General features: G+C 48.1%; 1 protein-coding gene across 2 annotated transcripts in view; it reads left to right on the forward strand.

The window, feature by feature from the left end:
- The window catches only part of SH2B2 (SH2B adaptor protein 2), a 61,866-nt gene extending 60,336 nt beyond the window's left edge, over window positions 1–1,530 (forward strand). For both annotated transcript variants that reach the window (XM_036767695.1, XM_036767696.1), the window contains exon 9: window positions 757–1,530. In XM_036767695.1, coding sequence (XP_036623590.1) covers window positions 757–1,091 — 335 coding nt within the window. In that variant the 3' untranslated portion in view covers window positions 1,092–1,530. The remainder of the gene's footprint in view (window positions 1–756) is intronic.
- Window positions 1,531–16,411: the final 14,881 nt, after the last annotated feature.

The raw sequence follows: 16,411 nt of genomic DNA on the forward strand, positions 1-16,411 counted from the left end.
CAGCCCCCGGCAAAGTAAGCAGGGAAACTTAAGTTTGGAAGGACAACACGCTGAGCTAGTACATGGAAGTTCATATCTGACAGGTTCACAAGGGTGTCACACTGATGCAGGGAGAGAGACCCAAGCCTCCCAGGAAGACTTTGTGGAGAAGGGAAAAATCCTGCCTCCTTTCCTAGCTCCCCCATTTGTTGGTGCCTGGTGCCTGACATCCCAGGAAGCCTTTGTGAGGAAGGGAAAAATCCTGCCTCCTTTCCTAGTTCTCCCATTTGTTAGTGCCTGGTGCCTGACATCCCAGAAAGCCTTTGTGGGGAAGGGAAAAATCCTGCCTCCTTTCCTAGCTCCCCCATTTGTTAGTGCCTGGTGCCTGACATGTAGAATAGAAGCTGCATGAGGGCAAGGAGAGTTTTGCTCTTGTATTTGTTTCTCCAATGCCTGTCATACACTAGGTTGCTTGTTGGTTGGTTGTTGGAGGAGTTCAGCTGACAGGGGCAGTTGAAGAAAGGGTCATGAAAGAAGTAGGCCTTGAAGGACAGGCAAGCTGAGATGAGTGGGGAAAACATTTCAGGCAAAGGGGGCTGCTTGAGCCAATGAATGGAGGTGGGAGTGTAGCTGGTGGACCACTGTGCCCAGAGTGGTGGCCAGGGGTTGGGCAGAGGTCACAGCTCAAGGTGGAGAGATGGAGAATGAGGTCTGGGCTGATGGTTCCAGCCTGTCTTGTCCTGCCCCCTCTGACGTGCTCTACGTTTGCTTTGGCAGACCCTGGCCCGGCTCCTGGCACAGTCCCCCCGCCTCCAAGCTGCTGGAGTGAGCCCCCCACCCAGCATTATTTCTCCAGCTTTGGCCCTGGGCCCTTCCAGCCAGCTTCTCCCTCCGAGGGTGGGGGTGCCTCTTCCTCTTCGGCCTCCTCCTCCTCAGGCACCGTCCCACACCCACAGTACCATCGCACCGAGGGCACGCTGAGTGCCCGAAGCCGCAGCAACAGTGCCGAACGCCTCCTGGAGCCTCCGGGCCCTGGGACTGAGGACTACCATGACAGTGAGGGTGCCCGCAACAGGGCCCGGGCAGTGGAGAACCAGTACTCTTTCTACTAGGCCCAGAGAGCTTGGCCTCCCATGCCAGGGAGCAAAGCCTCCATGGCTTCTGGGCAAGGACACCCCCTTCTCCAATGGGTGGAGGGATTGTTTGACCCCTCGTGGTTCTGGAGGAATTCCTCTGAGTCTGGCTGGAATTCAGAGCTGGCCACGGTCTCTCCTCTTTCTTTCCCGTCCCTCTCCCATGTTTCTATCTGCCTTGGTCACACCTCCCTTGGTTACTGCTCTGGAAACATGCCCACTAATCCATTCTGGGGGGAGGGGACATGGGCCACTGCCCCATGGCTAGGATCCAATTTCCCCTTCCCAGTCCTCCTCCCCCTCCCTTCCCTCCTGCCCCTTGGAGCGGCCCATGGGTCGTGAGATTGAGTGCTCGATCAGAAGCTCTTCAGTGAAGATATGGATGTGATTAAAGAGCCTGTTTTAGGGACTGCAACAATCCCTATGCTCCAGGCCTCCTTCTTTGCTCACCCCATCTTTTCCTCCATTCTTCTTCCCCCTCACTCCAAGTGTCCTCCAGATTGCTGCAGTCTGAGCACAAAGAGAAGCGGTGGAGGCCAGGAGACAGAACTGAGCACTTGCAGGCCCTTGGCCACTTGCTAGCTCCACGACCTGTTTTCTGGGTCTCAGGTTCCAGGTTCTATAAAATGAAGAGGACAGCTGGGCGTTCACCAGCACCACGCTTGGAGCTAGAGGTGCAGAGGTGTAGGAGAAGGTCCCTGCCTATCGGGAGCCTGGAGTGTGGTTGAGGAGACAAAAGAACCACCTGTGAAACATAAGTGTTAACAGTCATCGAGCCCCATCCCTTCTTTTTTCAGATGATGAATCTGAGGCACAGAGAGCTTACGTGATTTGCCCAGGGTTAGTTAGTAAGCCTCAGAGGCAGGATTCAAACCCAGGTCTTTCTTATTCCCGAGTTCAACCTTAAACTAAGGATCATGAGAATTGGAGTCAAAAGACCTAGGTTCAAATCCTTGGTCAGTCAGTTAGTAGCTGTATGAGTTTGGGCAAGCCATTTAATCATCCTCATGGCCTTCCACTCCTGTAAGATGAGAGGGTGGGATGGAATGACCCCTCAGTCCCATCTGGCTCTACTTCTTAGAGCTTCTAATCTCACCTGTTGGCCTTCTGGGGATACTTTCCAATACAGCCCTTTAATGTGGGAGTTTGGGTTCTTACAGTTTCCAAATCCAGTGGAAATGGATGGGCCCTATAGCTCCCTTTCCCAAACACACAAACAGGTGGCCAAGGTTAAGCTACCTGGTTGAGTGGCAATGATCAGTTATTCAGGCAACAAATATGGACTGAATGGTCCTTCTTGTCCAGCCCCAAGCAAGGGGCTCTGGGAGATTCAGAGGAAATGGGTGGAGGTAGCCCAAAGACTTGGGACCCTGAGAAAGTTGCCTTGATCGTCTAGGGCTTGGCTTCCTTAGCTATAACGTGGCAGAAGCTGGGGGTGAACTCTGGGACCTCCTGGGTCTATGGACTTACTGATTATTCTTGAGCACATAATTAACTGAATATGAACGTGGTATTCTAATACCCCATCTGGACTGCATGGGGAGAGAGGCAGCTGGGGGTGATCGAAGGGGTGGAGAAGGTGGAGTCGTGAGTGTGCCAGCTCCAAGTGTGGTTGAGGAGATGGAACACAGACTAGTCTGTGACATAGGTCACTCGATCCATGAGCATTTATTAAGCACTTAACTGTGTCAGGCACACAAAGACGAACTTGAACTAGCCCCTGACTTCAAGGCGCTAACATTTCAAGGGCAGTGGAGAAGAGAGACTATATGAACATGGATGACTATATGCATAGTGTATATGAAATTAAAACAGGATAATGGGGGGGGGGAGTTGGAAGGGGGGTCAAGAAAGGCTTCATGTGGAAGGTGGCAGCTGAGCTGAATCCATTCCACCATCTTGGAGGCTCCCCTTTAGCACAACCCATGAAATAGCACAGTGTTTCTTAGCCTTTCTGTGTGTTCTAGAGCCCTTGGTCTGGTGAAACCCAGAACCCCTTTCTCAGAACGATGATTTGTTACCTGCATTCATAACTGAAGGAAATGCTACATTTAGCAAAAGTCATGATTGGATTTTTCCCACCCAAGTTCAAGGACCCCCTAAAAGTTCTCCACGCACCCCAAGGTAGGAGCCCCTGAGCCAGCAAACAGGGAACAGAAATGCAGTGGTCTCAGGGGGTGGCTCTCCCAGCTGCTTCCCTACCTGTCTTCCCTGCCCACTCCCCCTTTTCAGCCTCTGCTGCTGAGCCTCCTGACCAAGGCTGTCCTTGGGGAACTGGCCTTCTCTCAGACTTGGTGGAGGCCCTGGCCTACTTTGGAGGAGTGATCTTAGTTAAAGGAAGAATCAGAAGGCAGGAGGATGGGTTTTGATTTGGATTTGTTTTGTTTGTTGACGTTTGGAGGTCGGGGTATTTCCCCTCCAAAGTTAAATGACCTCTAGGCCAAACTGGCAGAAGTTACAAAGAATGGCTTGAGTGGAGAATGGGAAAAATAGAGCAGAAACCAGCTGTGGTTCCCCCAATCTGTTGACATCTTAATTCAGGTAATGGGAATAACTCAGTATAAGTAGATAAAAATCAGAAAAACCCCAGGTGTCTGACTGGAAAGGCCCTTTAAGGCCACCCCTCACCTCATGGAAGAGGAAGCTGGTGCACAGAAAGGTAAGTGACTTGCCCAGCGATATGCAGCCAGAGGTGGCAGAGCTGGGATTTGAACCCAGGTTCTTTGATTCTTCTGGAGCTCCTTCCACTGCACTGGGCTCCCATGTACTTCCCAGGAGATCCAACCAAAATCTGCCTGTTGCCCAGAGGCAGTCATCTTGGGGGGCTGAATATCAAGGCAAGTGACTCTGTGTGTGTTCCCACCCCTCTCCTTCATCCTTGTTTGAGTCTGGAGGAATTCAGGGCAGGCTTTTTAGAGAAAAGTCACCAAAGAGCCTCCGCCTGAAAAGAGGGTCTGAGAACAGGGAGGGGTTGAACCAGGCTTTGCCTCCAGATGGAGAGAAAAGGGTGGGGTGGGGAGGGGCTTGATTGGAGCCAGCTGCTTCCCTCAAACAGTCACTGAGTCTGTGGAGGGGCTGTGTCCCTAGGGAGGCCAGCTCCTGGAAATATCCCTTTAGAATGAGCTCCTCCCCAAAATCTGGAGAGAATGGGGCTTTGGGAAAGGTCATCAGCCCCCATATGCCATAAATCCACAGGGCTGGTCCAGCAGTTCTCACACTTGACCCTTTGAGCTGTTTTGAGCCCATCTTGGCCTTCCAGACCACAAAGTCATCCATGCTAGCTGACACATGAAAGCAAGTCAGAGAGGTCATAGGGGCTTGAGCATCCCAACAAGTGACCTGCTCAAAGACACAAGAGTGAGAGTAAGAGGTGGGTTTGAAGCCACATCTCCTCAGACTGCAAGTCAAGTGGTTTTTCTCCTACAACTCTTAAGTCATTTCCAGTTGATCTCTTGGGCTAACAAACTTTAGACTGGGAGAGGGGAGATTTTAACTTAGGTAAAGGGAAGGACCTGATGCAGAATCTATGCCTCATATTCAAGCAACTGGTTTTTTAATGAGGAAAAGGATGTAAACCCCTGCCCAGCACCCAGGGACCAAATGGAGAATAGCCACTTGTCTGCCTTCTTCCTGTGATGGACTATGCTCTAAGGCAGCAAACCGTCTCTGTCCTTAATTGGTAATATGACCTGGAGCTGGGATTTCATTGGTTTAGGATACTTCCAGGTGAGGAAACTCCCTGTATCAATACACATTAGCTCCTGCTTTACAGATTTTGCTCATAGAAAATTACCAGGGGCACTCTTCCCCAAGGTGGCACAGCCAGCATCTTCCAGAAGCAGGATTGGAACTCAGGTTTTCCTAGCTGAGACCAGCTATCTATCCACTTTGCCAAACGTGCCTCTGGCAGACTGATACTATCGCATGGACTCATTCTATTAAAGGATGGGACCTATTCACAGATGAGTAAATAGATGATTTGAGAAGGCAAAAACAATTGGAAGCACCAGGAGAAGCTTCACAGAAGAGATGGACCTTGAGCTCAACCTTGAAGGGAGCTGAGGAAGACTCTGGGAAGGGAGTGCATTCCAGGTGTGTGGCACTGCCAGTGCAAAGTCATGGAGGTGAGAGACAGGGACCCTCCAGGAGGCCATCTTTCTTGGCTAGAACAAAGCACACATTGAAGGAAGTTGTGGAAGATGTCTGGAAAGATAGATTGTGGGCAGCTTTAACCATCACCCTGAGGAATTTGCATTTTACCTCAGAGGTAAGAAAGAAGGGACTGCCAAAGATTCCTGAACATGAGAAACGTCTGGTCAGATTTGGGCTTTAGGAAGATTTTGACAAGCGTGGGGAGCTAGGCAGAGACTGGAAGCAGGGAATAGTGTGAGGTAAGCCTAGTAGTCTGGCTCAGCTCATGAGGGTCTTTAAAAGCAGGTTAAGAAGTTTCCAATTTCTTTAGGAGGCTATAGGAAGTGACTGAAGGCCACTGAGCAGGAAGGGGCTGTGATCTGAGCTATAATTAGAGAAGATTAATTGGCAGTGGAATCTGGGATGGCTTGCAGGGAGGAGAAGGAGAGAGACCAATTAGGAAGCTAGGTCAGAGGTAATGGGCGCTTGAACCAGAGCGGAGGCAGTAGGAGTGGAGAGGGAAGGAGAATTGGATTATGCTTTGTAGGTAGAATTAACAGTCCGTGCACACTAATTGGCTGTCCGGGGAGAGGAAGGAAATGAAGATGACTCAGAATTTTTGAACCGGGGTGACTGGGAGAATGGTTTAGGGCGATAAAAATAGTGAAGTCGGGAAGGGGAGGGGAAGCTGGGGGATTTGGTTTTACAAGTGGCCTGGTGGCACTTCCAGCCAGAAATGTCCATATACTTGGCAGTGAAAGGAGAAATATAAATGGTAGCTTGAGGAGGACAGAAGGGAGAGGAAAGGTTGTTTGGGGCTTTTAGGGTTCGCTAAGTGTTTATTAGGAGCCTACTATGTGCTAGGCACTATGCTGCTCAGCTCTGAGATTACAAATACAAAATGGAGACATCCCCTGCCCTCATGGGAGAAACAACGCACATTAGAGGAGTGATGGCAATAAGCAGTGGACTTGAGTTTATTAAGCACCTACTATGGGCCGGGTACTATCCTGGAAAGTCAAAAGTGAAATGTCCTCCCCTCAAAGAGCTTATGTTCTTGTGGTGAAGATAACACGGGCACATATAAATCCATGCAAGGTCAATGCCAAGTATAAGGGCTAGGGACTTGGGATTCCATTGGCCTGGGTACTCCCAAGTGAGGAATTCCCTCTACCAATCATGTCAGCATCTTCTCTGTGACTTGGAGTACTGAAGAGCTATCTAGGGTACCCAGTAAGAGGCTCAGTGACTTGCCTATCCACATATAAAAATGATTTGTATATAGAAGATAAATGTGAAGTAATTTCAGAAGGGACTAGCAGTTGGGGAGGGAAGATTAGTGAAGGCTTCATGTAGGAGGAGGCATTTGAGATAAGCTCTGGAGGAAGCTAGAGTTTCTAAGAGGTGGAGATGACAAGGGAGTAAGTGAATTCCAGGCATGGGGGAGATGGCCTGGGCAAGTCAAAGAGACAGGAAACAGAATATTGGGCAAGAGATATTGTACAGGTAGGATTAACAAGACTTATCACATGTTTGGATGGAGACTGAGGAGTTGGAAATTACTCTGAGGTCATGAACCAGGATGATTAGAAGGAGGAAGGTGCCCTTGATAGAAATATGGAAGAGGGATATATTCAGGAAGAAAGAAGAGAATGAGTTCTGTTTTGTACATGTTGAGTTTGACATGCCTTGAGACTTCCACTTCGAAATGTCTCATGGGTAGAGGGAGGGAGAGATGGAGTAAGGTCAAAGAAGAGATGGGAGAGATTAAGTCAAAAGGAGTAGCGGGAGAGTTAGCCTTGGGAAGCAGAGAGAACACCTCTTCCCCTGAGACAAGAGGGTGGGTAGACATTGAAAGAAATGTCAAGGTAAAATGGTGAATGGTTGAGTCATTATGACATATGGCCCCTTTGTCTTGATAAAATCAGAATCTCAGTCATCTGCTGAAAATGAGTGGGGAGTGGGGTTGAAGTAGAAAATGTGGTTGGGAGGCCACCAGAGAGAAATCAGATTTCCATGCATCAAGGAAGACCCGGTTGCAACTATACAACATGCATTTGTGGTGAGCACAATCAGTGAAATCTCTTCTAGACTTGACAGGCAGGAGCAGAGTAAGTGAATAGGCCATGGTGAGGGGGGAGAGATTAACAGGATGGAGGGAGGGAAAGGTCAAGAGAATGACAGATTCCAGGATCCTCATGACATAATTGTGACAATGAAGTCCATCCTGGGTAGGGAGGCTAGCAAAGCCTGAAATTGGCAGACAGCCTGGAAACCTAGGGAGAGGTTGGTCAGTCTCTCAGAATAGTTCTTAGAATGTGGTCCAAAGAAACCTAGGGGTTCCCAAGACCCTTTTAGGGGGTCTGTAAGATCAAAACTATTTTCATAATATTAAATTCTAATAAAGTAACTATTGATAGATATAACCCACATAAGCCAAAGCTTTTGGGGAAAGGAGGGTCTTCAGTAATATTTAGGAAATGTGAGAAGGAAAACTAAGCTGGGTGTTGAGTTCGTTAAGGGAAAGGTAGCCCTGGGGTTTTCATAGCCAATTACAGCATGGATGGGGAGAGGGTAGAATAATCTGCTTGCCTGGACTTCAATGAGCATTTCTTAATCACCTCTGTGTGCCAAAAATTGGGCTAGAAACAAACAAGAAAGTCCCTGCCCTCATCAAGCTTACATTCTATCATTATAAAAAGAAGAGAGGTTGTCAATTAAAGGAGCTGAATGAAGGTCAGTCCTCCTAACTCGCCAGGAGAAAGATGGGGAGCAAAAGGAGAGCACCTCTTCCTCTTCCCCAACCCGCGGTGGATGGGAAAGGATATCCCTTAGAAGGTGAGGGGTTTTATTAAGGAACAATTGCTTCAGATGAAGATGAGAAGTGGGACCGGGTGACTATTAGATCTATATCTATATGTATACACACATACACTACATATATGTAGAACATATGGCATATGCTATATAATATATACTACATATAATTATAGTGTAATGTCTATTATACCGTATAATATATGATACATTATTACACTATATACTATATTTATATCCTACATATTAATATGTTATATTACGTTATATATAAGGAAAGGATGCTTGTGAGGGAGCACGCAGACAAAAGGGCCACACGATTTGGGGGAAGGAGTAAGGGGTGGGATTTGCTTTATGCAGTCCCTGGAGAACAGATATGAAGAGAAACCTGAAGGGCTTCTTGGCGTGAGGGGAGAACTGAGTTCTCCAGCAGCTTGTGGAGGACTTACCAGCCCCTAGGTTATTTTTGAAATTCTTCTGATATATCCAGGGAGGACCCCTCCCATGTCTGGTATGTGTGCAGAAGAATAGACAGGATTGGGGGAGGGGAGGGAGGTGTAGTCTTGCTACCAGCTGTACTTGGTTTGCCTCCTCAGTCAATATTTTTAAAATACCTACTATGTGCCAAGTACTGTGCAATTCCCTGGGGATCCAAAACTACAACAATAGTGACAAAAAACCCAGCCCCTCCCCCCGCCGCCTCCACTGGAAGGCCCAGGTGATGCTGAAAAGGAGGCTCCCCTGGTAAGGTCTTTCATCTTGATATTTTATGGAAAGCAGAGACCTCCCCAATTCCCTAAGTCCCTCCCCCCATGTTCATCATGATATGGGATGACTTCTCCCTCCCCATCTTGGAGCTTTAGTCCAGCCCTTCTGTTCATCCCCATCACTGCACCCGCAACAAAGCTTAACCTTCTATCAAAGCCAGGACTAGGGGTAGGCAGCATGGACAGCTGCTTCAGGCGCCACACACACTGGGGTGCAACTGGTGACTCTTTCTATGCTACTTTTGATTAATGTGCAGACTTTGATGCCAGAAAACAGCTCTCCATGGTATTTGTTTAGTGATGAGTCAAGCTACAGGTGTTGGAATGGCAACAGGGATCACAGTGCCTGGCACATAGTAGGGGCTTAAGAAGTACTTGTTGATTAGTTAATGAACTCTATATTACAGAGGTTGCCTGCCCAGGGTGAGGTACACTTGAATCTGGATCCCATGCTTCTCTGTACAGCCTAAGGTCCCATATGGTTTCTTGGATGTCATGTCACATGCATGGCTTTGGAGCTTCTAGTCCACTCCAGACTTTTCCCCCAAATCTTTTTCATCCAAACAGCCAGATAGCTATGCCTTTCCCATCTTGTATATACGAAGTGGTTTTTAAAGTATTTATCAAGTGCTTTAAGTTATTTAAATACTGGTATTGAATACAAGTCTTTATCAAACATCTAACATGTGCCAGGCACCATGCTAAATACACTGGCCGCAGAGACAAAAAGGAACCACTCCATGACCTCAATGAGCTTACATTCTATTGAAAGAGGTCCATAGCCTAGGGTGGGCAGAAACAGAAAAAAAGACAGGAAAGCCAACTACCAGTGATATTTATTAAGAGCCTACTGTGTGCAAAGCATTATGTTAGACCAAGGGGAAATGGGAAATTTAGGAAAAAGATTGCCCCTCCCCACATAGAGTTTGCCATCTAGTTTGGGGATACGCCAACCAAGAGAGCTCTAATACAGTGTCTAATTGGATAAGTGCATGGGAGAGTGGGAAGGCAGTGAGTGCTCTATGAGGAGGTGAGATCCTCGGCAGGAAGGAGGTTACTGACCGGAAGGATCAGACCAGGCTTCCTGCAGAAGGTGCCATGAACAGAGGGGCAAGAATTCAAAGAGAAGCAGTAGGAGGTAATAGATGGAGATCTGGCCTCTGGGTCAGGAAAATCCAGGTTCAAGTCCAGCCCCTGATGGGACAGGCTGGGTAATCTCGGTCATCTCATTTAATCTCTCCGTGTCCCCAAGCAATTCTGGGAGAGACAGAACTTGCAGAGTCAGGGCTGATCTGCATTGGGAGAGGGAGTTTCCACAGTGGGAAGTTCTTATACCAAGAAAATCACCGGTTCAACAACAAATTCAATATATAGAGAAGAAGACGTGGGACATTTCAGACAAAGGACTCAGTGGAGTAAGTCACACCTCATGTATATCCACTGGGCGGAGGATAGTTGGGCCAAAGGGAAGGGAGAAAGAGGATGTATTTATCAAGTACTACGTGCCAGGCTTCTACTGAGTAGTTTGTTGGGTTTTTTTTTTTTTTTTAGCAAACATTATTGTATTTGATCCTCACAACAAATCTGCAAGGTAGGTGCTATTTTCACCCTCATTTTACAGATGAGGAAACTGAGGCAAATGGAGGTTAAGTTTGAGAAGTGTCCAGGGTCACATAGCTGGTAAAGGATGTGAGTTCAGATCTGAACTCAGGTTTTCTTGCCTTCAGGCCCAGCAATCTGTCCTGCCTGTCCCAAAGCATAGAGGGTATGCAGGAAAGTTGTGTGAGATAAAGCTGGGGGTGCCCTATATGGAAAGCCTTGATTGCTAAGCAGAGAAGCTTGAAGTTGAAGAGCAATAGGGAGTGGCTGATTTTTGAGTGGAGGACCAGATTGCTACAGAGAAAGATCATTCTGACAGTTTTATGGATTGGGAGGAGAAGAAAGGGAAGATGGGAAGGCCTGCAAAGAGGTTATTGTACAAGAGGCTCTGGGCTCCCTGAGGGGTCCGTGGGTAGATATCACGAGTCTGCAATCTTAAATGGAAAAAAAAAAACGACTAGCTAGCTGGTGTTTAGCATTTTTCTTACATTTTTAAAAACCATGACACTGAGAAGGGCTCCCCAGAGGCCCCATCAGAGGCCCCCTGACTGCCCAGGGCACTCACGAAACAAGGGTAAGAGCCCCTGCATGTCAGCACAGGTAGGATGAGGAGGGCCTGGGCAGGTAGAAAGTGCTTTGCGAATGTAGAGAGAACGGCTTGGAGACAGAGGATGTGGAGGCAGATCAAGACCTGGCAGCTGATGGACTCTAAGGTTGAGCATTTCCCTCCCCAAGCGTCTCTCAAAATGAACCCATGTCCCCCTTTGAGGGGAGGCACATTTTGTCCTTGGCCTTAACAGTAGGTGGGACCTGGCTTGTTAAGGATTTTCTTCTCTGATAGGTGAGGCATATGGGCAGCATAAGCGGGCTGGGCACCTTTTATGAGGCAGAGAAAAGACACTGAGAGTGGGGGGAAGGAGGCCAAGAAGGGAAGGGGTGGGGGGAGGCTTCCAAAGCCTGCCAGAGGCTGAGCAGGAGAGGGGGTACAATGTGGAGGAAAGGGCTAACAGCCAGTACTCAGGAGACCAAGGGTCAAATTTCAGCTCAACTGCTAACTCATTGTATGGTCTTGGGCCTCTGGCCCTCAATGTCATCTCTAAAATGGGGGGGTGGGGAGTCAGCCTAGATGGTCTTTAAGGGTCATTCTAACTGATATTCTGTGATCTGTGCATTCTCTGAAGCCTGGAAATGACAGCATTCAAGGTCAGGCTCCGGGGACAGGGAAAAGCCCCTGTGCATGCAACTCCCAGCTAGTGTTTTGGGTGCCCCCAAGCTCCTGGAACCAGATCCCCACATGGACAAGTCCCTAGGATGGCGCAGAGTCTCGGGTCCATGTTCTATCAAGATTTGGCTTGGGGCAGGAAGACCTGGCTTCAAATCCTGCCACCGAAACTCACTGTGTGTCCTTGGGCAAGGCTCCTAACTTCTCTCAGGCTCAGTTTTCCCCATCTGTAAAATGGAGACAATAATAAGACCTTCCTCCTAGGGTTGTTGTAAAATGAGCAAAGGAGCTTCTTAATCTTTAAAGAGCCAGGTGAATGCTAGCCTTAGTTTCCTCACCTGTACAGTGTGGGACCTGGACTCAAGGACTGCTAAAATCCCTTCATGCCTGACTCCTGTCTAAATAACTATCCAGGAGATCTGAATGAATAAAGTTGCAGCATATTCATTCATTCAACGCATACTAATCAGAAGAAGCTGGGTGTTGTGAAGACTGAATGCCAGTCTGGGAAAGTGTTTTGTAATTTTAATGTGGGGGGATGGGGTGACTAGTTCCCATCTACTGTGGCTTCAGGGCCAAGGCTCACATCTCAGTTGAAAGAGGGGTCTGGGTGCCATAGGGCAGTTAGGTGGGACAGGCTCGGAACAAGCTTCTCGGAGATTGGCACGTAGTGAGATTTTGCTGCCCTCTGCTGGCAGAATCCAGACAGGCCCAGGATTAGCCAGAACCCTGGGGTGGGGTTAATTTAGGGCTCTGTGTCCTTCTCCAGGTTGCCGGCTTATGACTGGATCACCAGCTGCCAGGCATGGTTGCAGGATGCTTTGAAGGTCAGCCGAGTCTGGCTTCCTCTGAGTGAGGGCAGGGGAATTTGGTCCAGGACCAAGAGGGTTGTGGAGATCCTGCCTGGGGTACTGGGATGGAAAGAACTCTGGGTCTAGAGTCTCAGGAAGGAAGACCAAAATCATCTCCCCCATGATCATCCCAGCCTTCTCTGATACCACTCTAGTTCCATCTTTCCCAAAATCCCCGAGAGGGGGAACTCCTCTGGTTTTTAGAAAACAGCCCAGGCAGGGGGGATCCTGAGGGAATGAGCACCAGATAGGTGGGCTGAAGTGCAAGGGAGGAGACTGGAGCTAGGGTACAGAGAGAGGGATCTGAAAGGGAGAGTATCGTTTTTTATTTCATTTTTCTCCTTCCCTTCCCCTCCTTCCTCACCCCCTGGGGAAACTTCCTTCCCTGGAAGGAGGCTGGTCTATGTCAGTTTCATTTCCCCCATGTCAGTATCAGGCATCCCTCAGCTGGTCCTGGCATTCACAGGCTGCCTCCTCAGCTTGGCTGTCTGGGAATGGGTGACCCAGCCCAGACTGAAGGGGGGTGGTGGTGGTGAGGAGATGGTGAGGAGATGCCCCCTCCCTGCGCACTGCCTCAGGTCTGATGGAGGTGGTGCAGGAAAGCAGAGACTGGAAACTCTTCACCTCTATTTCATCACTGTCAGCGCCCAAAGTCTGCAGCTGGAGGCAGGAGACAGTGGGAAGCCGGGTCTCATTGGATGCTTTGCAGATCTGTGATTTTGTCAGAGCCGACTCCTGCAGACAGCTCACCTGGCACAATTTTCTTCTGTCTTTCCCCTCAACCTGGCAGGGGCCCTCATGACATCTCAATGTCAGAACTCACAGGGGCCTTAGAGATCATCTAATCCAACCCTTTCACAGAAGAGAAGCCTGAGCTTCAGAGATGTGAAGGGACTCGTCCCAAAGTCATCTAGCTAACAAGTGGCAAAGCTGGGATTCAAACCCGGCTTTCCAGATGCCCAGACTAATGCTCTTTCGGTCCTGCATGCCTCCCCTTCTTTTAGCTTCTTGGGAAGTGGAGAGGAACGGCTGTATGTTAATTACTGCTGTGAATGAGCACATGTCAGACCCCTCATACAGTAGAGAGATCCTGAGAGATGAAAAAGGCAAAAGGGGCAGAGTAGCCCAGGACCAGAAGCACTGCCCACTTCCTGGGCCAGGGTGAAGCACCAGAGCAGAGCCTCATCAAAACTATGCTGTCCTGACCCAATTCCACTGCTGTCCTCCACTTCCCTTACTCCCTCCTGTAGGTACCTGTCCTGTGTCCTAATTTCCAGCAGGGGGTGATAGAATGCCATGAAAAACCACTTTGGTTCTGGAGGGAGAAGATCTGTGTTCACAGCTCATTCCACCTCCTTGGCTTCCATTTCCTCCTCTGTAAACCAGGAGAATTGGATTTTCTGGCCTTTCCAGCTCTAGATCTAGGATCCCAGCCTCTGATCATTTCCCACCCTGGTGTTACAACAAATTTGGCTAGCAGCTGCTGTGGGGGTGAAAGACCAACACAAGCCCAACAACAAGAATGCTGCCAGCACAGGTTCTTTGATCTGCTTTACTAAGGAAAGTAACATTAGGGAGTTAACAATCTTATTTCAATCCAACATACAAATATCATTCACTTAGTTCAGGGGAAAAAGCCAGCACCCTGAACTTCAGAATAAATACAAACAAATTACCAAGATACATTATAAACAGACCAAATACAATTCATAGTTACCAAGAAGGCATCAACATCTGGGTTCGTAAGCTGGAGGACTCTTAACTACAGCTGCCCAGAGTCTCCACATCAACACTCCTCCAAGAGTGAGAGTCCCCAAGCAAATAGCTCTGTTCTCTCTTTTTATACAGTCTTTGGACCTCATCAAACATCATCTGAGTGACCAGAGCTTAGGCGCCTACTATTGGGACCCTGAGGGCTTCACATCCACATAAGCTTAGTACCTAGTAGATAGGTGTTTGGGCCTGGGGCTTTGCACCTAGTAAGGCTCAATCAAAGACAATTAATTTAGCATTCTAAAATAGTAAGAAAGTCCCACCTTAGTTACCAATGCACCCAGCTAAGGGACTTAATCATACTCCTCCCCTTTTCAGCTCATTTGTATGTGTCTCCTGTTAGATTGAAAGCTCCTTGAGGGCAATGACTGATTCATGTCTTTCTTTGTATTCCCAGTGCTTAGCACAGTGCCTGGCACATAGCAGCTGCTTAATAAATGTTTATTGACTCTGACTCTACTAAGGTGTTATTTTATAACCTGCCGGCAGATCCAAGGCACCTCTAACATCCAAGGGATATTTGCATCCCCATAAAGCTCTCTTGGAGAGGAAAAACCTTTAAGATCCAAAAGAGTGAATCAATATTGTCAGGTATTGTGTCAAGTACTGGGGAAAAACATTTGGGAGTATCAGAGAAGACTTCTCGGTACCCATCAAATGAGGGTCATTATCTGTCTCAACGGCATCGACCAACATAGTCCTGGAGCCACCATCTCCTGTGATCCTTGGATGTTACGCTAGGTTAGTGGGCACAGACTAGCAAAAGGATATGGCTTCCTTTGACTCCTCAACTCCAGCCCCCAAGCACCAGGCATTGGCTTTAAGCACGCTTAAAGCCAATGGACTGGATTTACCATTTGAAGACCTGGCTACTTATTCTTTGTGTGACCTTGAACAAGTTGCTTGCTAGAAATATACTACAACCTACTTACATCCACTATGTACCTCTCCATTGCTCTCTGGGTCAGCCCCAACTTTGATTCTTCAGAGATCATGGTGTTCCAAGATTGTAAGTCATACAACATTAATGGGAGGACATTGGAGTTTAAATGATGGGACTTGGGGCCAAGGGACATCTTGGAAGCATAGAAAGCATTGCCCAGTTTGGATCCTGAGTGGGTGGGATCCCAAAGGAAAATGGGGGCTACTTATTCATGAAAAATGCCTCTTGTCCAGACTATACATGAAGTTGGGAGGCCAGGCTTTTGAGCTAGTTCATCAGGACATAAATCTTGGATAGGCCTTAAAGAGAAAGAGGAGCCGGGCCCAGAACTGAACTGGAACATGAGGGCAGATACAGTAAGAGCGATTTGAATGTACTTATCTCCCTCAACTCTGGAACCATAGGTCACTTGGGTTAGGTATGGAGGTGAATACAGTTCAAGCCTCTAGCCATTTGCTTACTCTGTGAAAAGACCAAGCAGAAACCCTAAGACAAAAAGCAAAATACTAAGCTGAGACCAAATAGAGAAACAAGGGAAAATTCAAACAACAGAATCATCCTCAGCCCCCGTATACAAACGACCACAATTTCCCATAGACTTATGCCGGGGGGGAAGATATCAATCCCCAGAAAAACCAGGTTCTGAGTTAGGGGAGGTTTTATGCCTCAGTAGCATCTGCTTCACACTGAAATTCAACGTTCCTCTTAGCTAAGAACGTCGGGCCAGTGACTGGACTTTGCTGTTTCTTGGCTTGGTCTCCTACAGCCCTTTGATGTGGTCCAGGAGCTCCCTCAAGGCTACTCTGCGATTCCCGTACTGAGCCTTGGGAGTTTGCCACCCTCCTGCAGAGATGGTGGCCGTGGGAAGCAGCATCACTCTCTTAGTATGAGACCATTTAGGAACTGGTATCTAGGAACTTAAAAAAAATGGTAAGTGTATTTCACTGTAATTGGTTTCCTTTGTCATTTCCAAATCTGTCCCTCTCCCTTCCCAATCCCCATTGTGACAACCTCCTATGTAATGACGTTTTTAAAAGAAGAGGAAAAAAAAAACAGTCCAGAACATCTGTGTTGTCTGTTGATGGATGCAACATTCCACATTCTCAATTCTTCTCCCGGGTCCGAGCTTCCTTCCACAAGAAGTGTCAAGCACTGCATCAGGTGCTGGGAATAGGAAGATTTAAGATAATAACAAC

The sequence above is a fragment of the Trichosurus vulpecula genome, chromosome 7 (genome assembly GCF_011100635.1).
Source record: "Trichosurus vulpecula isolate mTriVul1 chromosome 7, mTriVul1.pri, whole genome shotgun sequence".
Lineage (NCBI taxonomy): Eukaryota > Metazoa > Chordata > Mammalia > Diprotodontia > Phalangeridae > Trichosurus > Trichosurus vulpecula.